Source organism: Mastigoproctus giganteus, chromosome 9 (assembly GCF_048544385.1).
Source record: "Mastigoproctus giganteus isolate SK-2022 chromosome 9, ASM4854438v1, whole genome shotgun sequence".
Classification (NCBI taxonomy): Eukaryota; Metazoa; Arthropoda; class Arachnida; order Uropygi; family Thelyphonidae; genus Mastigoproctus; species Mastigoproctus giganteus.
This window is the reverse complement of record NC_143583.1, coordinates 134,503,313-134,529,187: the sequence shown is the minus strand read 5'-3', so window position 1 is coordinate 134,529,187 and position 25,875 is coordinate 134,503,313. Positions and strand designations below refer to the sequence as shown.

Below are 25,875 nucleotides of genomic sequence, written 5' to 3'. Positions count from 1 at the left end.
TGGCCCAGTATTAAGGGTTAATAGTACCTATAACAAAGGTTGTTCAACTAGAAGTTTTTATTTCATTTACATTTAGTAGCTTACTTAAACTCAATATATAAGTTTACTAATTATATAATATTGGTGTAAATACACAATAGTTTACCCATAAATTTAACTACATAAGTAGTGTAATGGCATCATTTGATTTTATCTCATATTGTGGCTACCTTCACAACGAGATACCAGGTATTGCACTACTTCGAATAAATAACGCTTCTCTAGTAAAAGGAGGCTATTGTTATTTATTCTCAGTAGGAACCACCACCCAGACGTGTTTTGGAGCTTGTTGGCTCACTCATCTGTGGGCGGGCAGGTACCCTGATAATGCAAACATGCCATCATGGTAGTAGTAGTGGCATGTGATGCAAGAAAGCAAGTGTATGGGCTTATACAGCATCAGCCAAAAAAAAAAAAAATTTCACACAACCAACTTTGGTTGCAAAGTTAATTTCACAATATGAGAGATGCCAAATGGCAAAGATAATGATAATGAGCTAAGCAAGCTCTGAAACGTGTCTGGGTGGTGGTGCCCACTGAGAATAAATAACAGTAGTCTCCTCCACTAGAGAAGCATTATTTATTCAAAGTAGTGCAATACCTGGTATCTCGTTGTGAAGGGAGCCACAATATGAGATAAAATCAACCGATGCTGTTACACTACTTATGCAGTTAAATTTATGGGTAAACTATGGTGTATTCACACCGATATTATATAGTTAATTTATCCCATAACATATTATGCCTTATGCATTTAGTCTTCAAAATATTATCATTATATCTTAACCATTTGGCATCTCTCATATTGTAGAATTAACTTTGCAACCGTGATGGGTAGCCGCATTATCAGGGTACCTGCCTGCCCAACGATGAGTGAGTCAACAAGCTCTGAAACGCATCTGGGTGGTGCCCACCGAGAATAAATAAGTAGTCTCCTCTACTAGAGAAGCATTATTTATTCAAAGTAATGCAATACCTGGTATCTCGTTGTGAAGGTAGCCACAATGAGATAAAATCAAACGATGCCGTTACACTACTTATGTAGATTTGATAATAGAGAGCTATTAAGTGCTCGATAATTCCTATATTCTATTATATTATGAAATCAACAGGGATTACCTTTATTTTTGATATAGGATGCTTCTTTTTCACCCAACTCTCCTAGGCCAACGCATTAACAATTCTTTGTAAAGGCGATATAAAATTTATAAAAAATGTTAAACATCTTCCCCACTGTCAGAACAATAGTGTTCCAAACCCCACAGTCTCAATATTGAGCACTCAACCCAACTTCGGTCTACAACCACCATACCTCTGCCAGCAAGGAAAACATTACGTCATCGACATTAAAATTTAAATTTTAAAATTAAAAGATCTAAAAAGCTTAGCTGCATATGGAGCATTTATTCTCTTCATTCCTTAAGTTGGACTAAAACTTTTCGAAGCAACATGTTCACAGGAATAAGAGCAACACACAGTTAACCCGAAACCTTTGTCTTATGTAGTAATGTTTGTTCTTCATGCATGCGCATAAATGACCAATCGTAGGATAATAAGAATGGTCTACGTATATTGATTGAATTTTTACATAGCTTCATCTCTAGGGTTTCCACAATAAGTAATTTATGGTAGTTATGTTGAATATTTATTAAAGCCGAATGAATGATGCTGCATACGAGGTCATGTCGTCATTGGAATTTCGATTACCACCTTTTAGATATGAGGTCATTGGAATTTCGATTACCACCTTTTAGATACGAGGTCATTGGAATTTCGATTACCACCTTTTAGATACGAGGTCATTGGAATTTCGATTACCACCTTTTAGATTTATATTTCACGCATCCATGTATACTAACTTAATTTGCCTCTCATGTTATACAATAATATACACAACACTGCACGTTCTTTAGAAACTGACTGTAAAACACTACATTCCAATGACAACATGATCTTGTATAGAGGTTTGCATGTAAAAACTGTGACGCAGTCTATGTAGGATCTACCTTGGGGATGGCACAGCTTTGAGCAAACACGAAGCTTCAGTTGGGGCAGGTCGTTCAAATGCATCGGAACTTTTGCTTCATGCAATAAATGAACAACATTATGTAGTTAAATTTATGGGTAAACTATGGTGTATTTACACTGATATTATATAGGTTAATTTTACCCATAACATATTATGCCTCGTGCATTTAGTCTTCAAAATAAGTTTACTAATAGAGGCCACCCATCATCTGAATTAGACTAGTAAGCTAATTTTTGGCCTTCAAGGCTTGAAGGCTGAAAGTCAGTCTCTACTGCTAGAGGGAACAAAGATTGCCTCCTCCAAAGAGAAACTAAATGCAGAAACACATACAATTTCAAAACTTCTTTAAAATACAGGGTGTCTGTAAATGATGTTTCCGATTTTTATATTTTTTTATTCAGAATTACTTCAAGCTACACTCATGAAACACATACCAGCTAAAAGATCAATTAAATAAGGTTTTTTTTTTTTTTATATTGGCACCAACTGCCAGTTTTGCATTCTACCCACTATGCAGTGCTACATACGCCAGAATGGCAAAATGGCGACAGGGTTGGAGAAACAAAATCTGAATTTCTTTTTGTGGGGTTATGTGAAGGATGACATCCCTCCACTACCAACGACACTGCAGGAGCTGAATGCATGGATCAGAGAGGCCTTTGATAAAACTGATCGTAAAATGAAGCACAATGTGTGGCAGGAGATTGAATATTGCAATGATATTTGATATGATTGAATATTGCAATGATATGATTATCAGACGTTCGAGTTAATCATGGTGCCCACATTGAGCTTTACCAATGACTTTAAGTATCTTCATAAAACTTATTGAATTGATCTTTCAGCTTGTATGTGTTTCATGAGTGTAGCTTAAAGTAATGCTGAATAAAAAAATATCAAAATCGGAAACATCATTTATGGATGCCATGTATAAAGAGAGTACCATTAATGACATGTACTCGGCACAGAGAATGATTCCTTTGTTAAAAATTAATTAAAATCTTCCTGAACAGATTTTCGATCTGACACAATGTAATGGGATATTCTCAACTAAAAATCGATGATGACATACCCAGATTGAGTAATTTGTGCATTTGTGTTGATTAGGCAGTTTGGAAGCACATTTCCATGCAATTCACCAGCTCAAATGGCAGCCTTTTAAGCTGCCATTCGAGCTGGTGAAGAAAATGAATATGTGAACAATGGAAGGAATGACCTTGATGAGATAGTATTAGTATTAGTAACGGCCGCATGGTGCAAGAAAGCCTATGGCTTATGCTGCACCAGCCAAAAAAAAAAAAAAATCCGAACAAAACAATGATAAAAACAAAAAAAAAAAATAAATAAATAAAATAAATAACTAAATAATAATAATTAATAAATAAAAAAAAATATATATATATAAATAAAATAAAATATAAATAAAAAGGAAATTAAACCTATCATCCTATGCGCTTCCCTTACCCAAAAGTACTATCCAGATGACCTTTGAATTTCCCCAAACTGTCGGCCTCTACCACCCATGAAGGCAACTTATTCCAGTAATTTATAACTCGCTGGCTAAAATAAAACTTCCTGCAGTCCAATCTAAACATTTCCCCCCGTAACTTGAATTTATGTCCCCTAGTTCTAGCATCATTTATAATCTTGAAAATTTTGTCCTCGTTCATTTTACTGCTGCCTCTCAGAGCCTTAAACACCTCAATCAAATCTCCTCTAAGGTGTCTAGTTTCCAAACTCTGCAACCCACATATTCGAAGTCTTTCTTCATAAGGACGCCCTTTTGCCGATCTCACCAGGCGAGTTACCCTTCTTTGCACCCTTTCAAGAAGCTCGATGTCTTTCTTTAGGTGCGGTCTCCATACTTGAACACAGTATTCCAAGTGTGGTCTAACATAAGCCTTATATAATGGGATTATCACGCCCCTATCTCTACTTGCAAAAGTTCGATAGATCATCGATAGGACACCATGGGCCTTCCTTGCAACCTGTTTACAATGCTCAGAGAATTTCATGTCTGACCGTATCGTAACACCCAAGTCCCTTTCCTCCAGTACTGGGTTTAGTTGAACTCCACCAAGTGAATAAGTTTTTTTGGGATTACTGTTTCCCAGGTGTAATACCTTACACTTTGTTGGATTAAAGCACAGCTGCCATTTTTCTGACCATTCTTGAAGTCTATCTAGGTCTCTCTGAAGAAGCTCAGCTTGACAGTGATCATTAACTATTCTACCAATTTTACTGTCATATGCAAATTTAGACATCACGCCCTCTATTCCTTCATCAATGTCGTTTATGAAAATTAAAAACAACAGTGGTCCTAATACTGATCCTTGGGAAACCCCACTTCTTACATCAACCCAATCTGAGGAATAGCCATTTATCACAACCCTCTGCCTCCTGCCCTGAAGCCATCCTTCTATCCATCTAAGGATTTTCCCAGTGATTCCAACCTGTTCCAGCTTATAAAGCAACCGCTCATGTGGGACTGAGTCAAAAGCTTTGCTGAAATCTAAATAAACAATGTCGAAATTATTCCCTAAATCCAGCTTGTGAGTGACCCTTTCGAAATAGCGAACCAGATTTGTTAAACATGATTTTCCCTTTACAAAACCATGCTGAGTATCCTTGAGAATTTCAATTCGATCCAAACGATCCTGAATTCCACCCTTGATCATTGCCTCCATGATTTTCCCTACTACTGAAGTCAGACTGACAGGTCGATAATTTCCAACTTCACTTTTAGAGCCACCCTTATGTATGGGAGATACATTTGCACTTTTCCAATCCAAGGGAATCTCCCCAGAGTCTAGTGATGCTTGCATAATTAGCCTCAATGGTTCAATGCACTCACTTGCCACCTCCCTTAAGATTATAGGGTATATTCTATCAACTCCAGGAGCCTTACTGGTCTGTAGGCTCGAAAGTTTTTCATTAAATAATCTTGCGAAATTTCAATATCATTAATTACATATTTTTTAACTTCGCTCCCACAATTTCCCATTGCCACAAAAGGCTTTTCATTTGTAAATAATGGACTATATGGCTAATAAGTACTACAACATGCATCTCTTTTTTTTTTTTTTTTTTTTAGTTTTATTTATTTATTTATTTATTATTATTATCTTACTTATTTTATATATTATTTTATTACTTATTTTATACATCATCTTTCTGGTTTTTTATTTTGTCTTTTGCAGCAAAAGCCTGTGGCTTCCTTGCAGCACTATATGGCTAATGTAATGTTGGGACAATGTCAAGGAAGGGTACACAGTGTCACTTGTTTGAGTTTTATTGGCACATCAGCAACTAAGGCTATAATGCAAGTGTCACTTGTGTATGTGTGCAACAATACCCAGGCTAATGGCATCCTGACACCAATGTCAGGATATCATTCAATGCAAATACCCAATGAATGAAACACCCATGGAAGTAGTTCTGGAAGCAGTGGTACCTGACTGAATGACAAGCATGAGTGCAAGTTCAACAATTATAAGTGATCCATGCTATCAATTACTGCATTATCAGAGAAAATAGTTTGCACCCATATCACTTTTGCTATATTCATGAACTACTGTATATATATTATGAACTTTGTGTGTTCTGTAAAAACAGATCACCAATGAACAGTTTTTCACACACACTGTGGATGCTATTGAGGCAGTGTTAGGTTGGTCGGATATCTGCTAGCTTTGGGGGGAGGATACACAGACTAACAGATTAACAGTAGCCACAAGCAGAGAAATTAAGGTGTAGGTGATTACAAGGCCTGCTGGGGGTCATCATGGGACAAACAAATACATGGAGCGTGTTAGAGTTACTAAGAATAAGAACAGATGCATGTATACTTGCATAAACACTAACACTAGAAGTGCAGTAAACATATGTGATGAGTTTAGATTATTGGTTAAGTCATCAAACTTGGATAAAATGAGGATATTGGAGATATGGTAAGTACAATGTGTACAGAAAGGACAGGAGATGAGTTATGCTCTTGGTTAAGAGGCTGACAGACTCTCAGCCAGTGCATGCAAACAATGCAGGTGGCCAGTGCAATGTTAAGTCAGTTTGGTAGATGTAACTACTTTTTAGTGTGACAGAACTATTGAGAAAACAAAAATGAGAGGCCACAACACTATGAAGAATATAAAAAACAACATATACCAATACAGTAGGCCATCAAATTAAAATGTCTTATAATGGGAGAATTTAACTTTCCAGACATTAACTAAACTTGTAGTAGTTTGTTTGATGATGGTTTTCTATACCAGCATGTCAGAGAGACAAGAGAAATCAATACTCTTAATCTGATTAACAGTAGTGGCCCTTCATGCTTTAAAAATTTGAAGTAAAATAAGCACTGGATGGCAGTAATAACAGCATATTGCATTATTGATGAGGCATTTACTTAAGGATGTTACTAGTCAAAGGTATAGGGAAAGGATTTTGTTTTGTAACAACATCAGTCAATGAATGTTATCAGCAGCTCAAATTCTAAATGAGAAGCATTCAGTGAAGTAACTGTAGAGGCTATTAGGCTTATTATGCCAACTAAAGATACTGTTCAAGGCTTATGATGCAAGGAAGCTTAAGGCTTATGCTGCACCAGCCAAAAATATTTCCCGAGTTACCCTGAGAGAGAGAGAGAGAGAGAGAGAGAGAGAGAGAGAGAGAGAGAGAGAGAGAGAGAAATCACTAAGAAAGAGAAGGATGATGACATCCAGCTCAGGATCCTGGGTTTGCCAAGCCCAAACTCACCAGATTTGAGCCTCTATAGTTGTGGCAAATGATGCAAGAAAGCAAGCTTATATAGCAATAGAGAAAAGAAAAAAAAATCCATACCAACCAATAGTTTGTCAAGTTTTCCTTGAATTGATTCAAACTATCCACTTCCACAACAATGGACGGAAGCTTGTTCTGGTAACTAACCACCCATTGGCTCAAGGCAAACTTCTGCAACCATCCTCCTTCCTCAATTTGAATTTATGTTCCCTGATGTGCATAGTAGTAGTAGTGACATGTGATGCGAGAAAGCAAATGTATGAGCTTATGCAGCATCAGCCAAAAAAAAAAAATCCCACCATTCCCTCCAAATGCCTATCCAGTTCCTCCTTAAATTTATTTAACCTATCAACTTCCACAATGACAGATGGAAGTTTGTTCCAGCAATTAACCACCCACTGGCTAAAGGCAAATTTCCGCACATCTATTCTACATCTGTCTTTTCTTAATTTCAATTTATGCCCCCATAGGGTTGTAATCTGAACAAGTGGAAGAATCCTATCAGAATTCAGTGTGCTCAACACATTCAAGGCCTTATACACCTCAATTAGATCATCGCGCAGTTGCCTAGTCTCCAGCCACTGCTATTTGCAGAACTTAAGCCTCTCTTGGTAAGAGGATCCCTTCATTCCCCTCACCAATCTTGTTGCCCTTCTCTGTACATGCTCAAGCAAATCTACATCCTCCCTAAAATAAGGCCTCCAGACCTGTACTAGTACTCAAGGCGTGGCCTGAACATAGCTTTATATAGAGGGACAATCACCTTTTCCCTGTTAGCAAAATTCCTGTATATCATTGACAAAACCCCATGACCTGCCCTGGAAGCCTGTCTGCATTGCTCAGAAAACTTCATATCTGCCTGCACAATTACTCCCAGGTCTTTTTCATTTTCTACCACCTTAAGTTTAGTACCACACAGTTGGTATGTTTCTCTGGGGTTACTTCTACCCATATGCAGTACTTTGCATTTGTCAAGGTTAAACTTCAGTTGCCACTTCTTAGCCCATCTGCCCAAATTTTCTAGATCCTGTTGCAGTAGCACAATGCCATTACTGTCATTAACAACCCTGCTAACCTTTGTATCATCTGCAAACTCCGACACTAAGCCTGATATACCTTCATCAATATCATTGATAAATATACAAAACAACAGTGGACTCAACACCGAGCCCTGTGGGACTCCACTAATAACATTAATCCACGAAGAGCAGCACCCATTGATTACCACCCTCTGTCTTCTCCCACTCAACCATCCTTTTATCCATTGTAGCAACTTACCCTTAATACCATTCTGCTCCAATTTGTACAATAGTCTTCCATGCACGACAGTGTCAAAAGCTTTCCTGAAATCCAAATATATGATATCAAAATTATTTTTTGCATCCAGTTCCTTTGTAACCACATCATAATATCCTATCAAATTTGTCAGACAAGCCTTTCCCTTAACAAACCTATGCTGTGTCTGAATTATTGCTGCAGTCTTGTCTAGATGATCCTGCAATGCATCTTCAACCAGTGACTCCATTATTTTACCCGGAACAGAAGTTAAACTAACTGGTCTGTAATTATTCGTGTCACCCATCGATCTCCTTTGTGAATTGGGGATACATTTGCACATCTCCAGTCCATGGGGGACCTCCTCTGAATCCAAGGATGCTCTCATAATTATGGCTAAGGGTTTGCTTAGTTGCTTTGCCGCCTCCTTTAATATAACTGGATAGATCCCATCCACCCCAGGTGCTTTTCTTATGTTTAACTTCAACAATTTCTCCTCCACTTTGCTCTCAGTTATTACAAAATCATTAAGCACCCTGCTACAATTTGATAATCTTCTGCCATTTTCAAACCTTAATAACTCCTCATTTGTGAATGTAGATGCAAAATACTCATTCAGTTTGTTTGCTATTTGAGCAGGATCATCAACAGTTGAACCATCGATATCAAGTGAACCAATCAGATTCATCCCCTTCCTTTTATAGTTTATATAAGTAAAGAAGTCATTTCTGTTTTTCTTAGCATCCTTTGCGAAAGATTTTTCGTAATTTGCTTTCGCCTGCCTAACCTCCTTTGTGACCTGATTACAGACTAGTTTATATCTGCCATAGGCTTCTGAGTCGCTTGATAATTTATATGCATCCCATGCATTTTTCTTCTCTGTCACAAGTCTCATTAGTTCATTAGATAACCATTTAGGCCTAAATCTTGAACAATATTTCTTAATAGGTATAAAACTTTTAGTAGCTTCCGCGATTAATTCCTTGAATGCTTCCTACTTAGAATTTACTGTTGGTAACATCGTCAGTTTATCCCACTGTACAGAATTTATAAACTGTCTGAGACCACTGTATTCACCTTTACGGAAGCAAAAACCCTTTCCTTTACCCCTGATGGTAATTATATCTTTAAGTAAATCCCACATCAGTACACTGTGATCACTGCCACCTAGTGGTTCCTTTATCTGCAAATTCTTAATACACGAATGATCGCTGCTGATATCCAGATCAAGAGTATTACCCTCTCTGGTTGCCTTTCGAACATGCTGCTGCAGAAAACAATCATCCAATAAATCCACAAAACTCTTACTAGTGTGCGAGTGACCAACCCACAAGTTCCAGTCAATATCTGGGAAGTTAAAATCCCCCATTATAAGACATTCTGATTTACTAGCCCACTCTATTTCTCTGTACAATTATTCACTGTACTCATTCGAGTCATTAGGCCTATAACACACTCCTACTCTTATTTTTGCTTTCACAGTGCTTATGTCACACCAAACTGACTCAACAGTGCACTGTTCATCTATATCAACTGGATGCACTTCTTTTGATTTTATGTTTTTCTTAATTAACAGTATGACACCTCCTCCCTTCCTATCCTACCTATCCTTTCTGTACACAATGTGCTCCCCAAATTCCAATCCTGCATTCCTAATATCAGTGTTGGTATACATGCAAGCATACATGCACCTATTCCTAGTTATCCCGACACATCCCATATACCCTCCTGTTTCACGATGATTGCCATCAGTCCCCGAAACCCCCAGCACCCCTCGCTCCAGGTCGCTACTTATTCTAATAGAAGTTTTGCAAGAATCACCTTCTCCTCTGCCTGTGGCTACTTTTAACCTTTTAGTCTGTGAATCCCCCCCCCCAAGCTAGCAGTTTTCCGACCCACCTAACGCTGCCTCGATAGCATTGGCAAATATTCTTGCACCCTTTCTATTTAAGTGTATCCCATCCCTGTAGAAGCAGTCTGTCCTGTTAACAAGCACAGACCATGCTAAAAAAAATTCTATCCCTTGAGCCTTGCACATTCCCTCCAGGGCCAAATTGATCAACAAGGCTCTCATCATGTACTCCCTCCTATCGTGTCTGGGCAGAATTGCAGACGCTTTCAAATTCAACCCTAACTCACGACTTTTTTGCAACATAGACTTAGCAAAAGAAGAATCCCACGAGCATTGAGTGCCATTCAAAGACATAAACACCTCAATCAGATCAGATCACCTCGCAGGTGGCTAGTCTCTAGATGTTGAAATTTGCAAAACCGAAGCCTTTCTTGGTAACAGCAATCCTTCCTCCCAAACTCACCAATCTTGTTGCCCTTTCTCTGTACCTGTTCCAGCAACTCTACATCCTAAGATGAGACCTGTATGCAGTACTAGAAATGTGACCTGACCATTGCCTTATACAATAGGATAATCACCTCCTTATCCCTGCTAGCAAAATTCCTGTATATCATTGATAACGGTCCCATAAGTTGTCCTGGCAGTCTGTCTGTACTACTCAGAGAACTTCATATCTGACTGCATAATTATCCCCAGGTCCTTTTCATTTTTCAGTACCCTGAGTGTAGTACCACATAGTTGGTACATTACTCTGGGATTACTGCTACCAATATGCAGTATCTTGCATTTGTCAATGTTAAACTTCAAATTGCCATTTTCCTTCAGACTTGTGGCAGAGATGAAAAACGTATGGGATCATATAAACTATCAAGTGATAGAAAAGCCTATAATAGATACAAACTAGTCTGCAATCAAGTCAGAAAGGAGAAAAATCAAACTATGGCAGATTACAAGGCATCTCTAGCAAAGAGTACAAATAAAAGCAGCAAAGACTTCTTTACTTATTAGAAAGAAAGAGATGAATCACATTGGTCTATTAGATATGACTGGTATAATTGTTGATGATTCTGCACAGTTTTCTGACAAACTGAATAAGTATTTTGTATTCACAGAAGAATAATATTTAGGGGTGGGGATACCAGAAGCTTATTAAATTCTAATGGAGAACTAAAAATTTTGTGAAAACTGAGAGGAAAGTGGAAGACAAATTGTTGAAGCTAAAAGTAAAAAAGGAACCTTGGGCAGATGGGTTTTACCTAAGTTTATTAAGAGAGCTAGCAAAAGAGGAAAGCAAACCTTTGGCCATAATTATGAGAACATCCTTTTATTCAGAGGAGGCCTCTATGGACTGGAAATGTGCAAATGTATCCCCAGGGGCATTCCTAGGGAATGTGGCACCGGGATGCCAATCGCAATTTGGTTCCCCCCTCAAAAATATTTATATATTTTGTTGTACTTTTATTCATATAATAATAATTAATAACAAAAGTAATACAATTATAATTATTGACAACAAAATTTATATAATCACAACTGACAAAAAGTATAAATTAAAAATTAATTAGAAAAGAAACAATGAAGTAAAGGTTATACATACAAAAGTATTATGTTTATACTATTATTAGTAAAAATTTATGCACCGACCAACGATCCAGCTTCGATATTCATTATCGAATAACAACTAATGTATACACAGTGGAAAATTTTAGTGGCATGTCACTTCAACTCAACGAGCAAAACCACAATCAAGTAGCAACTCAATGGCTGGTCATTGCCACAGGCTGCTGCATGTTCTACACAGGTAGAAGTTTCATAATTTAGCTTGTCTTATATAGACCCAGTGCAAGAATGAGCTGCACTGTCTTCCTAAGCGGATTAGCTCCTACTTTAAATTCCATTCATAAAAATAATAAACAAATGAGTCCTGCACAATTTCCTAGAAAGGTACTATGAAGTGTTTCTGGAAATTTTTTGACCAAGAAAGTACAGCTATGTAAAAAAAAGCTGGAGTTCACCTGGACCTTGCAGAAGTATTGAAGGATTAATTTATATAGTAAATTTTAGAGTAAACAAACATTATGCACACATCAACAAAAGTTCAGTAACACGTTCATATTCAGAAAAATATGTATTTAAAATTTTCTTAATATGTGCATGTAAGTTTCAGGTTTTCAGGCACCCCTTGAATATTGGTGCCCAGGTGCAGTGCACCCCTGTGCATCCCCAATTCTAAAGGAGGATCAGTGAGTGAAGTGAGTAATTAGACATCTGTAAGCATGACATGTTCCAGGGAAAATAATGGAGTTACTGGTTAAAGAAGTAGAGCTGGACCATCTAGACAGGAATGAAGTTATACAGCAGTGAAAGCATAGATTAGTTAAGGGACACTCTTGTCTGAACAGTCTGATTGGATACTATGATGCAGTAACAAGAGAACTGACTGTATGTAGGCAAAAAATAATTTTTATATCATATATATTTTGATATCTTCAGTATAGGAAATCATACTAATGTATTATTTCCTATACATTAGTATTTTCCCAGCAGGGATAAGGAGGTGATTATCCCTTTTGTATAAGGAAATGGTTAGGCTATATCTTGAGTACTACATTCAGATCTGGAAGCCCCATTTCAGGAAGGATGTAGAATGGGTGCACAGAAGAGCAATGAAATTAGTGAGGCAAACAAATGGTGCTCTTACCAGGAAATATTACAGTTCTGTAAACTGCAGTGTCTTGAATCTAGGTGCCCATGAGGAGGAGAGATCTGATTGAGGTGTTTAAGGTTTCAAATGGATTAAGTAAGCTATATGTTGTTGGTATCCTTACCTCCTGCTGAGACAACATACATGAAGGAGCATAAATTTAAACTGAGGAAGGAAGGTTAAATGATAGATATATAGAAATTTGCTTTCAGCCAGCAGGTAGTTGATTGCTGGAACAAACTTCCATCTGGTGTTCTGGAAGTGGGTAGTATGATAAAATTTAAGGAGTAATTAGAGAAATTATTATGGCAATTAGAATGGGTGGTAGGTAATTTGTCTGATGCTGTATTAGCTTGATCCCTTGTATAATTTGCCACTGCTAATAAACTTATTAACAATGAAAATGAATTTTTGTAGGCCATAATTTTTAGGAAATATGTAGATAGGAAGATTGAGGTTAGCATATGGATAGGAAGGTTACTGATGCACTCTTTCCCAGAGAAGAAAGCGAATCAGGGGAAGAGAGTGAATCAATAAACAAAAATAGTTAATAGCTGAGTAAGTTTTTCTCATCTTTTGTGATAGTATAGTATCAAAAATAGTATAATATTTTTGATACTATACTATATTCAGGGAATAAACATGATTAAACAGAAATGAGTTTAATTCTCTTTTTAGAAATACTTGTTCTTTTTATTTATGGATAATTTATGGTACAAAGTTAACGAGGAAAAATTTTTCTAGTGCATTCATTCTATAATACATATTAAATTTTAAACATCAGATATACTATGTGTACTGCACACCCAATACTTTCCAACTACATAACATATACTTCCAATCTGTATCGAAAAATCTATATCCTAACATCCTAAAAATTGCTGGGATTCACATTCAGATAAGCTGATATTCTGTAATCTTTATTTGAAACTGATATATATATAAACTATTACCTTTATATTCCTTCATTATAGATATTCTATAACATAAAAGTTAAAACCTAATTCATGTGTTTAAGCCTGTAATCTTTACTCTTTCTCGGGTGAAACACCCACACTGGTGCACTATGGCCATAGTTGCCGATGTGCCTAACAAATCCCCAAACCAACAACACACACACGCGCACGCAAATTTTAAATGAAATGGATGGTTAAAGATGTGTGGAAAATGCATTCAGCCAGAAAGACGGAAGAAGCTTCCACTTATTGTTGTGGGGGTGAAGAAATATGAATAAATTTAAAGAGGGACTGGACAAATTATCAAAATGGATGCTCAAATGAAGTAGGTGAAATTTTTTTTATTTTTCTTTTATTTTATATTTTTGCTAATACTGTCTAAACTTGCTCCCTTACATCATTCTATGAAAAGTAATACTATTTCTATTATTTTATATATAAAAACATACTTTTAGTGCATCAAATTCTGCTAATTCACTGTTCAGCAACCGAACTGCAGGATCAAGAAGTGCTTCTCTTCTGGCTTCACTAGATAAAAAAAAATGTGAAAGTATGATTTGATTTTATATAAATTTCTGGTTGTAATATTACTAAATATTTTAAATAAACACAATTTGAAAATTTATCATGGCAAAATAATTAAGTGGATTCACATATTTTAATTTCAAATATATTTAGATAAATACATATATTTAGATAAATAGGATAACTGCTGATGCAAATATATATAAGTTATTTTAAAAATTGTTTATATATATACAGCAAGACCCCCGTATCCACAGGGTATACGTTCCAAGATGTACTGTGGATGGCTGAAACCATTGATATAAGTGAACACCTGCTGACCCCATATATAATGTGATTTTCTTGTACATAGGAGGTGGTTCAATAACTTGTACATAATAATGTTACTCGGTTGTCTGTCTTGTATGTATAATAAAGTGTAATCAATAAATGAAACACATATTAAGACATTACCAACATTAAATACGGTAATAACAAAGTACAGCAGACTCTCGATTTACTGGAACACTTCAAGACTCCAAATTAAAAAAAAACCCAAACAGAAATCATAAAATTCAAGTAATAACTAGAATAGGTACAAACAGATATTTTGCAAGTCATAAATAAGCGACAAGAACCGGCATTATAAGTCGTCATTGTGAGATCAGTGTACCTATTATCTTGCAATCCCCACTAGCTTCAACACCTACCACTCAAAACAAACAAACAAACAAAAAAAAGAAAAAAAAAGAAAAGAAAAAAAGAGACCAAATGTTTAGTTTGATTTAGTGCGTCACGTCGATTGTTGTATTCCATCGCACTGCAAAAGGACAAATTTTGTCTTGTTATTTATGTCAGGAATGTTGGAATTTTTTTAAGTAACTATTATTTATTTATTTTGTTTAGCAATCACGAAAATGATGGGAAACGCAGGAGTTGTGCTTTCAAATTAAATAAAAACTTAAAATTATTCCAAAGTTTGAAAATGGTGCATCCGTTAAATCTTTAATGAACCATTATAATGTTGGTGACCAAACCATACGCAACATTGTAAAAAAATAAAGGGAAGCATCGTATTGGACATGTGAGTAGCACATGTTAAGTTTTTCATTTTTCCCCCCGTGGTTAACCGCAGGTAACTGAATCAGCGGATACGGGGTCACAACTGTATATATTTTTTTCAAAATATCAACGTAGGAAAGGTACTATGGGCCTTACAATAAAAGAAAGGAGTGAAACTGTAAAGTGGCATGCAAAATATGAAATTGCTACAGAAGTCACATACCATTCAAGAAATTTTTTGAACATAAATCACCCACAAATGACTGTGAGGTAAATTGCAAAGAAGACGACACTGCTTTTACAGGATGTTATACACTTAAAAAGAAAAGGTTCAAGAATATCTGATGCTACTGAAGCAGTGTTTGGTAGGCTGGAAAATTACTAGCCTGGAGGAGGGGATATATAGACTAATAGAATAACAGTAGCCACAGGAAAGGTGAAAGTAATTCTTGAACTGTTTTTTACTGGGACAACAGCAGCCTGAAAACTGTGGTGTTGGAGATTACAAAGCCTACTGGGGATCATCGTGCAACAAGCAAATACATGGGTTGTGTTATAAAAGCAAAAACTGGTATATGTATACTTGCTTGTACACTAATGCTAGGAGTATAGTGATGAATTTGAAGTACTAGTTAAGTCAACAAAATACAGACATAATAAGCATATTAGAAAGATGGTACCACTGAGACATGTTGTTATTTGGTTTTTAGCAGCATTAGCAACTAAGGCCATATTGCTCCGGGGATATGCGATGGTCATTCCCTGACCTTTCCGGTCTAATCAAGAAGCGTGTGCTACGCACTGCTGCTCCTGCCCACCTGGCTACGGAGGCACCTCCTGAGACGTAAGTGAAGCGAAATTTGAATATGGTGAGTACAATGTATACAGAAAAGACAGGCAGGGTAGAAGGGGGCGGGGGGAAATAATGCTCTTGGTTAAGAAGCACATGTGGGTGGCTATTACAGTATGAAATCAGTTTGGCGTGATATAAGTACTAAGAAAATTAAAAACAAAGTACGAGAGTGTGCGTGATGAACAGTGATATAGACTGTGCCAGTAATTCAGATTCTCTTATAATGGGGGAGGGGTTCATTTTCCAGATATTAACTAGAACTTGTGGATTGGTCACTTATACAGTAGCAGAAATTTTCTGGATTAACTGGATGACTGCTTTCTATAGAAGCATATTAGAGAGGCAACAAGAGAATGCAATATTCTTGATCTGATTATCAACAGTGAGTCATTATGCATTAAGAATATCCAGATAAAAGACTCAGTAGGTGGCAGTAATCATAATATATTGATGCAGGATATACTTAGAAATATAACTACTATCAACGGCACGTGGGACAAACTAATAATGATATTACCAAGTGCAAATTCTAAATGGGAGGCATTAAGGAAAGTAATCATAGAAAGTATTATGCTTTTTATACCAACCAAGATATATAGTTCACAGTTTAAGCATAAATGGATGTTAGATGAATTTACGAGACCAGTGGCAAAGAAAAGTGCAGAGGAGGTCATAATCCCACTGTATAAGGCAATTGTAAGACCACATTTGGAATACTGTGTTATTGTTATTTTTTTGGTTTTTAGGAGCATTAGCAACTAAGGCCATATTGCTCCGGGAATATGCGGTGATCATTTCCTGACCTTTCCGCATCCTCCGTTTTTGGTGGTCACGGGCTCGAACCCCGGTCTAATCAAGAAGCGTGTGCTACGCACTGCTGCTCCTGCCCACCTGGCTACGAAGGTGCCCGGAATACTGTGTTAAAGTATGGAGACCTCATCTGAAAAAAGACATTGAGCGTCTTGAAAGGGTACAAAGATGGGCAGCTTTAATGGTGAGATTGGCAGAAGGATGACTGTATGAGGAAAGACTCTGATTATGTGGGCTACAGAGCTTGGCAACTATGTACTTCAGAGGTGACCTGATTGAGGTATATAAGGCTCTGAGAGGGATTATTAAAATGAATGAAGGTGGAATTCTCGCTGTTAGAATTTCAGAACTAGAGGTCATAAATTCAAATTACAGGGATTGAAGTTTAGATCAGATTGTAGGAAGTTTTCTTTTAGTCAGCAAGTCATTGATTGCTGGAACAAGTTGCCCTCGCAGGTAGTTAAGGCTGACAGTTTGAATTAAATTAATTAAAGGGTCAACTGGATAGTTACCTGTGTGAGGAGAAAAGCATATAATTTGCATTTTTTTACCTACTTGTTTTTTTTTTTTTTTTTTTTTGCCAATGCAGCAAAAGCCTGTAGCTTCCTTGCCCTATATGGCAAATTCTATAAATTAGGAAGGGTATGTGAAATCCTACAGCAATTACAAACAAGTCTGAAATTGGGTCACTAAAGGGGTTAGGCATGCTAAGGCATATTATGAGAAGTCCTTGGCTAAGAATGTAAAGAACAGTGGCAAAGAATTCTTTGCTTGTGTTAACACTATAGAAGGAAAGGAAGAAAAACACTGGCCACTAGATGACTACTGATGATCCTGTTCAGGTTGCTGATAAACTAGATACATGTTTTGCTTCTAAATTCACATGTGAAGAATGTTTTATGGATGGGAATGCCAGAAGTACACCAAATTTTAACTGGGAGCTAAATGATTTTGTTATAAATTAGAAGAAAGTGGATGAGAAACTGCTGAAGCTAAAAATAAATAAGGCACCAGGGGCTGATTGGATCCATCCAGTTATATTAAAAGCAGCAACAAATGAGGTAAGCACACACTTGGCCATAATTATAAAAGCATCCTTGGATTCGGCAGAGGTTAATGTGGATTGGAAATATGCAAATGCATTTCCTATTCACAAAGGGAGATCAAAGGGTGATGTGAGCAATTATAGACCTGTAAGCTTGACTCCTGTTCCAGAGAAAATAATGGGGTCAGTGGTTAAAGAATCATTGCAGGATCATCTTAACAGGAATGGAATTATATGAAAATCACAGCATGGGTGTGTTAATGGGAGGAGATCCTATCTAACCAATCTAATTAGTTTATATGATGCAGTAACAAAGGAACTGGATGCAAATAATAATTTTAACATCATATATATTTTAGCACTGTTCCACATGAAAAACTGCTGTACCAATTGGAGCAAAGTGGCATTAAATGCAGGTTATTGCTATGGATAAAGGGACTGTTGAGTGCCAGAAGACAGAGGGTGGTTATATATGAGCACTTCTACTCTTGGACTAATGCTATTAGTGGAGCTATTAGTTAAAGTGTTTAAGGCAATGGTTCTCAAACTGTGTGTGCATCAGCACATTGGTGTGCCATGACCCTTTTCAAACGTGCCATGAGATTAGAAAAAACTCCATTGAGTTCAATGGCAATCACTCTTTGTGTGCCGTGGGAGTCCTTCAGGGTTCACTGCTGGGTTTCTGTTTACAGTATTTATTAATGATAATGATCAAGGAATGTCAAGCTTACTGTCTACGTTTGAAGATGATACAAAGGTTGGCAGGGTGGTTAATGACAGAAATAAAGGTATACTACTATAAAGGTTAACTTATCTAGCAAAACCTAGATAAGTTAAGCAGATGGACTGAGAAGTGGCATTTTGCCATCCAGGATAAGGAAGTGACTATCCTGTTGTATAAGGCAATGGTTAGACCACATCTTGAGTAAGTCTGAAAGAATCATTTTAAGATATATGTGGTCTCTTAGAATGGGCTGTAGATGCCAGCAGATCAATTAATAACACAAAGTGGCACTCTTACAACAAAAGACTTCAGTTCTGCAAATTGCAGCACTTGGAAACTAGGCACTTACAAGGAGGCCTCATTGAAGTGTTTAAGGCAATGGTTCTCAAACTGTGTGTGCCTCAGCACATTGGTGTGCCATGACCCTTTTCAAGCGTGCCACGAGATTAGAAAAAACTCCATTGAGTTCAACGGCAATCACTCTTTGTGTGCCGTGGGTATGCATCCTTTAACTTCAAGTACGATTTGAGTGACCAAAGATTGAGAACCACTGGTTTAAAGCTTTAAATGAACAAGTAAACTTAATGAAAATAGTATTCTAACTCTTTCTCAGACAATGCACACAGGGGTAGAGGGCTCAGGATAGATTGTTTAAAAATTTGCTTTCAGCCAGATAATAATTGATTGTTGTAACAAACTAACATCTAGTGTCAGTAGAAGTGAGTAACTTGAATATATTTAAGGAAGAATTAGACATTATTGGATGGACAGATGGGGTGGGAAGTTATTTATTTATTTTTGGCTAATATTGTGTAAGCTTGTTTCCTTGCATCGTTTGACAATGCTACTACTTCTACTACTACTATAAATAATAATAATAAAAGTTTTATTAAGTGGAAACAGTGCACAATCTACCAAAACTTGGTAGATTTATATCTCAAAGGCATCTGCCAATTTGGAACTTGTAAGAAAGGATATTGAAAGATGTTCAAAAAAATATCAAAGAAAGCAAAGTTTGGAACTTAACATACCTAAAATAAACTCAATAGAATTATAAAGGAACTCAAATATAAGGTTATTATTATTATTATTATTAGCCATATGGTGCAAGGAAGCCCAATGCTTATGCTGCACCAGCCAAAAAACCAAGTTACCCTGAGAGAGAGAGAGATTTTTTTTTTTTTTTTTTTTAAATTTATTTACAAAAATACATAAACACTCTCTATTTACAATCATTCGAACCTGTGTAAGAAACTCCAGTAGAAAATGGAGCTTCTCTTACAAAATTGTAAAGCACAACAAAACTCTCAAGACTCAAAAGTAAAAGAAATGCATGTATGCACACTCAAGGACATTTATAATATGTGTGTATGTATGTGGCTTGTTTGTAGCGACTCCAGGACCTGGGTCCATCTCCGCAAATTGTCTCTGTCTTGACTACAGAATCTGTGTAAACAGGGCCTGAAATGTGAGCAGCCAACACCTGAGCAACTGCTGCCTCGTGCCCATCCCAAGGCATGTGGAACTGGCCATAATCTACTATCTGCGCCTCAGTAGTGCACTAAGATCCCACATCCACTGGATGTAGTGCAATACCAGTGGATGCCAGCAATCCCATACTCAGGATACCCAGTCCTGAGTACCAGCAGAAGGGAAAAGAAAAAAAAAAAAAAATAATAATAATAAAATAAAAATAAAGAAATAAAAAAAATATATATTAATAATAATAAATATATAAATATATAAATTATTTATAATAATAATAAATAAATAAAATAATAATAAAAAAAAAAACACCAGTGGTTGACATCTCTGAACAACCTCAAAGATCAAAAGAATTCAAGTCCAGGATGATTGGTAGGTGACACAGGGAACAGCTCAGCAAGAGCTTGTTGAATTATCCAGTGTGGTGAAGCATCTGCATTCTTCTGCTGAAGGCGTCATTGGTGAAGGTTTGAAGGGCTTGAAAGTTAGTCTCATTTTCAATTAAGTCTTTAAGATTGACTTCTGAGATGTTCTGAAATTTATTTTTAAGTGTTTGTTGTTCTTCATAGTCGGTGCAGGACAATAGGATGTGGTTCCAGGATTTCTCTTCCCCACAAGAGCAATGAGTATTTGTCACCAGTCTGAATTGGAACAGTTTCGCTTTAAGAGTGCCATGTTCTGTTAGGATGTAGGATCATGGATGGGTAGAACCAATTACAATGTGGCTTATTCGTGGAAGAGGTGACATCTGGGATAAAAAAAAGTCTGGTGACCTCTCCAGTGGGACTTTCATCCCATATAACCTGCCAAAGGGAGAGGAGTTTGATATTTGTATTTCCTGTGATTTTGATATTTGCAGAAGGATTGCAGTCTATTCCAAGGAGTGAGGTTGGTAGGCTTTTTTGTGTTTGTAGATGAAACTCTACAAGCTATATATATAGGTCCAGGGGAAGGGCCCCCTGATAGAACCTGCAGTGCATTAGTTGATGTTGTTTTTGGTGCATTAGTTGATGTTGTATTTAGCGCATGAACTCCGCTAAATATCGGATCTTTCTTGAACAAGTTCTACCAGGGTTACTTGACAATGTTCCAGCAAATGTGAGACGCAACATTTGGTTTCAACATGACGGGGTGCCTGCCCATTATGGAAGGTGTGTTCATGACCATTTGAACAGGCGTTCTGGGCGTCGATGGATTGGCCTTGGTGGACCCATTGCCTGGCCCCACACTCACCTGATTTATCGAGCCTTGATTTCTATCGTGTATGAATCGCCTGTGGAGACTTGTCTGCGCTGCTGCTACTGTCAAAGAAACTCCAGGTGTTTTCGACCGTGTCCGCCAATCCATGCTGCGTCAGTGTCACGCATGCATCGCATCTCATGGTAGAACCTTTGAGCATCTGTTGTAACATCATGAAATGCATCCATCTCGTACTCCATTGTTAATATTATGTCAAATAAATGTTTGCCACTAATTACTGTCTTGTGTCATTTCTGCTTCTTGTGCCTCTGCTACTACTTTCCCGTGACGTTTCTGGTTATGGGTTCCTATGCGATTCACATTCCTTTAGATGTTACCTACCTCCCCTAAATGTTTGTACCAATATTTCTGAGACACCCTGTATGTGTGTGTATATATATATATATATATATATATATATATATACACATATATATATTTTTTCCAACAATTTGAACCAAAAGTACATCTCCCTTCTTTGAGAGGCTAGAAACTAATCAAACAACCCCCATGCTGTGTATATATATGTTTTGTTTTAATTATTGTTTGCCATACATAATAAATTATTTCAGAGAAAAAGACAGATTTACACTTATTTTATTAATAATAGTTCTTTGATGATAAAATCAAGAAAAATGATTTAAAATTACACTTACTCTAATTGTTGGTCAAGATATGCACCAAGTAGCAAATAAAATAACTTATGACGGAGCTTTTTGTCTCTACCTGATGACATTTGAAGACAATAATCTTCTGATGCTGAATAATCATTCATTTTGTGAACTAATATCTGCAATGCCTTTTCATGTTCTTCCATCTGTGATAAAGTGAAATAATAAAAGATCACTACACTGATTAAAAATTTTCTAATTAAGTATACAGGTAGTTCCCGACTTTATGAGTTAATTTGTTCCTAGCGCACGCTCATAAAGCAGAAATTTATTTCCCATAGACAATATTAAAAATAGGGGTTACATTCTCAACAATGAAATTAGTTAGCTAATTAGTTCATGTTTAAACAATGACTGATTTAACTAAAGAAATGAAAATGTAGCCTGTAAAATCAAGCAAATTATAATAATAAAGAAATTATTTATGACTTACAAATTTTAAAGAATGTTTATTCTTCGTCATGATCGACTAAATGCACACTCGTTGATCACTCATTATTGACTTGGCGCTCATTGGTTAGTTGCACAAGGAGTCGTCTTCTTCAGAAATGCTTTAAGAGGGGTTTGCTTCCAAGACAATCTCTTTTCTTTATAAATTTCAATAGCATGCATAAGCATTTTTTAATGGAATGCACAAATTGCAACTAACAAGATTTGTGCGGAGTAACAAGTTTACAAAGCTTAAAAAAAAGAAAAAAAAAAAGGAATGAAGAGAAGATTCTGAAAATTTACGTTTTTTATACTTTATACAACTGAAGATTTCAGTAAAGGGGAAACACATTTCACCATAATAACGTAAAAAATACACAATTCCAGCTATTGGTATTTTTGCAAATGCAATAACATGGAGTTTACTACCTGTTTATAATTTTTGCAGTAACAGAAAAGCCCAATAAACCTGAAAGTGCAAATCCTTTTTATTGTTTTATGGTCGTGAAAAGCTGCATGGTGTTCCAACTTACTTCCTGAAAGGGACAGTTCTAGTCTCCATTTTTAAGAATACATCCTACCCAGGGCCAGATTTACATATAAGCTAAACAAGCTACAGCTTAGGGCCTCACATTACAAGGTGCCTCGCTCCATCTTAAAACAAATAAATTATAAAGTTATAAATTATATATAAAGTTGTTAATCAAGGCCACCCACCATCTGATGGTCCAGTAAGATCTGGAAGCAGCTATTCATTAAAAGCTCAAAAACATCATTATCACAGTGATGCCTTTGAGCCTTTAATGACTAATGAATTCTAACAGGAGCTTGATCCAGAAGAATTTCAGCTAAGGATCATCTCCCTGTTAAAATAGTCTGTTAAATTTTTATCAAACAATTTTTTTTTTTAACAAGGACTTGGCTAATCGCTAAAAATTCAACAAGACGCTTGAAAAGCTGCCTCCAACACACCTTTGAATTCACTTCTTTGGTGATTATACTATTCAATTAAAAACAATATTTTAATTTTAGGTCAACTCATGGATAACAATGTCTTTTCTAAAGTGAGCCTAGTCTGTCCACTATCACTGGAGGGAACAGAGCATCTCCATGATAGCAAGACTAAAAAAACAGAATGCAGGAAAGTGTCTATTATCCAGCAATGAACCAAAACATTATGACCACCTAATATGATGTTGGTCCTCCATGTGCAGCCAAAACAGCCTGTAACTGGCGAGGCATGGACGCTACAAGATTTCTAATGCGTCTTGTGGTATTTGGTACCAACACGTAACCAGCAGATCCTTTAACTCTTGTAAAGTCTGTGCTCTAGATGCTGCAGATCGAAGTTGCTGTTCCAACACAAACCACAGATGCTCGATGGGATTGACGTCTGGGAAATTTGGAGGCTAGGGCAATACCTGGAAGTCTTTCTCATGTTCCACAAACCAGTCTTGAACAATCTGGGCAGTGTGGATGGCACATTATCCTGCTGAAAGACAGCACCGTCAGAAGGGGAAACTGTTGCCACGAAAGGGTGTATCCGGTCAGCAATGATGTTTAGGTAGATGGTAGATGTCAGAGTGCCTGGCACATGGATGACTGAACCCAGGGTATCCCAGCAGAACATCGCCCAAAGCATAACACCATGCCACCAGCTTGTTTTCATTCCACGGTGCATCTAGGTGGCATCACTTCCCCAGGTAAACGACACACATGTACCCGGCTGTCCACATGGTGCAACAGGAAATGTGATTCATTGGACCAGATGACCTTCTTCCAATCACTCAAGGTCCAGTTTCGATGCTTGCGTAGCCATTGTAGGCGTTGTTGCCAGTGAACCATGGTTAGCATGGGCACTCAGAGCAGCCTGTGGCTACACCCCATTTTCAACAGCTTTCAATGTACTGTGTGTTGTGACACATTACTCCCGTCACCAGCATTCCAATTATTGGCAAGTTGTGCCAGAGTCGCCCTTCTGTTGCCATGTACCATCTGGGAGAGCCTTTGCTCACCTCGAGTATTGATGAGCCGTGGTTGTCCAACACCTCACCGTCGGTTTGTAGGTTCCCCCTCCTCGGACCACTTTTGGTAGGTACTAACCACGGTTGACCATGAGCACCCCAGCAGCCATGCTGTTTTGGATATGCTGTGACCCAGTTATCCGGCCATTACAATTTGGCCGTTGTCAAACTTGCTTAAGTCTGTTGCCTTTCCCATCTGAAGAACACTGAGTAACACTGATTAACGGAGCTCAGTATCACGTTTGTTATTTGGTTTTTTTAGGAGCATTAGCAACTAAGGCCATATTGCTCCGGGATATGCGGTCGTCATTCCCTGACCTTTCCGCATCCTTCGTATTTGGTGGTGACAGGCTCGAACCCCGGTCTAATCAAGAAGCGTATGCTACGCACTGCTGCTCCTTCCCACCTGGCTACGGAGGCGCCTCAGTATCAGGTGTTTTTTATACCGTGTCCTGACCCAAGGATGCGCCACAGTTCAACTGCAGTTGCTCCGATTTACATAACGACTTGCTGGTCATAATGTTTTGGCTCATCGGTATATATCATAACCCAAAATTGTGATTCCAAAATATTTCTTTTTATCTCAGTACAGAACAGTACTATGTGAGTAGTCTATTATGTAATTATTGAAACCAGTTTTATCAAATTAAATTGCATAATTAATATCTAATTAGCATAATATTAGAGAAAAGACATCAAATATGTCTTTTCTCTAATATTACATGTACAGCCCTTTAGGATTTTTTGTGTGGCTCCCTAACTGCAAGCCACATATGCTAAAAATTTTAATAACACACTTTTTTTCATAATAAGAATGTTCATAAATTGATAATCACATCATAGATTACTACGATCTGGAAAAATATTTAACAAGTTTATTTCCAAAAGTGAGTGAGTGAGTGAGTGAGTGAGTGCGTGCGTGCGTGTGTGTGTGTGTGTGTGTGTGTGAGAGAGAGAGAGAGAGAGAGAGAGAGAGAGAGAGAGAGAGAGAGAGAGAGTTGTTTGAACAAAGTGTGGTCCATGAGATCTATTGGTACAGCCTGCAAATCTCTTCCAAGTTTGATGTCACTGAACTAAAGCACTAGTAACAACATACCTTCCCATATAAAATGGCACATTCAAGGTGTAGGTTATGCTCCAAGGCCTTGCCAAGTAGCAGCTGAACACGATACAACGAAGAAGAATGAAGCATGTACTGCAGCTTTTCCCTATAGAAAAAAAAAGAAAAAAAAAAAAAGAATCAAATATAGTGTGGTATAAAAATACCAAACAAAGACATTCAATTAATAAAAACAGAAGAGAAGACTCTTTGCATCTAAATTATGCTGAGGAAGAGAATTATGAGTTTTGATCATACTACCCCAATGAAATGTTACACATTGTTATCATAAA

At 37.1% G+C, this 25,875-nt stretch overlaps 1 protein-coding gene across 4 annotated transcripts in view; it reads right to left on the bottom strand.

The window, feature by feature from the left end:
* Window positions 1-25,875, bottom strand: part of LOC150080753 (transforming growth factor-beta receptor-associated protein 1-like) — a 272,526-nt gene that overhangs the window by 29,178 nt on the left and 217,473 nt on the right. For all 4 annotated transcript variants that reach the window (XM_090382037.1, XM_090382036.1, XM_090382038.1 and 1 more), the window contains 3 exons: window positions 25,580-25,691; window positions 22,016-22,176; window positions 14,087-14,165 (listed from right to left, as the gene is read on the bottom strand). In XM_090382037.1, the coding sequence (XP_090238163.1) occupies window positions 14,087-14,165; window positions 22,016-22,176; window positions 25,580-25,691 (352 nt within the window). The remainder of the gene's footprint in view (window positions 1-14,086; window positions 14,166-22,015; window positions 22,177-25,579; window positions 25,692-25,875) is intronic.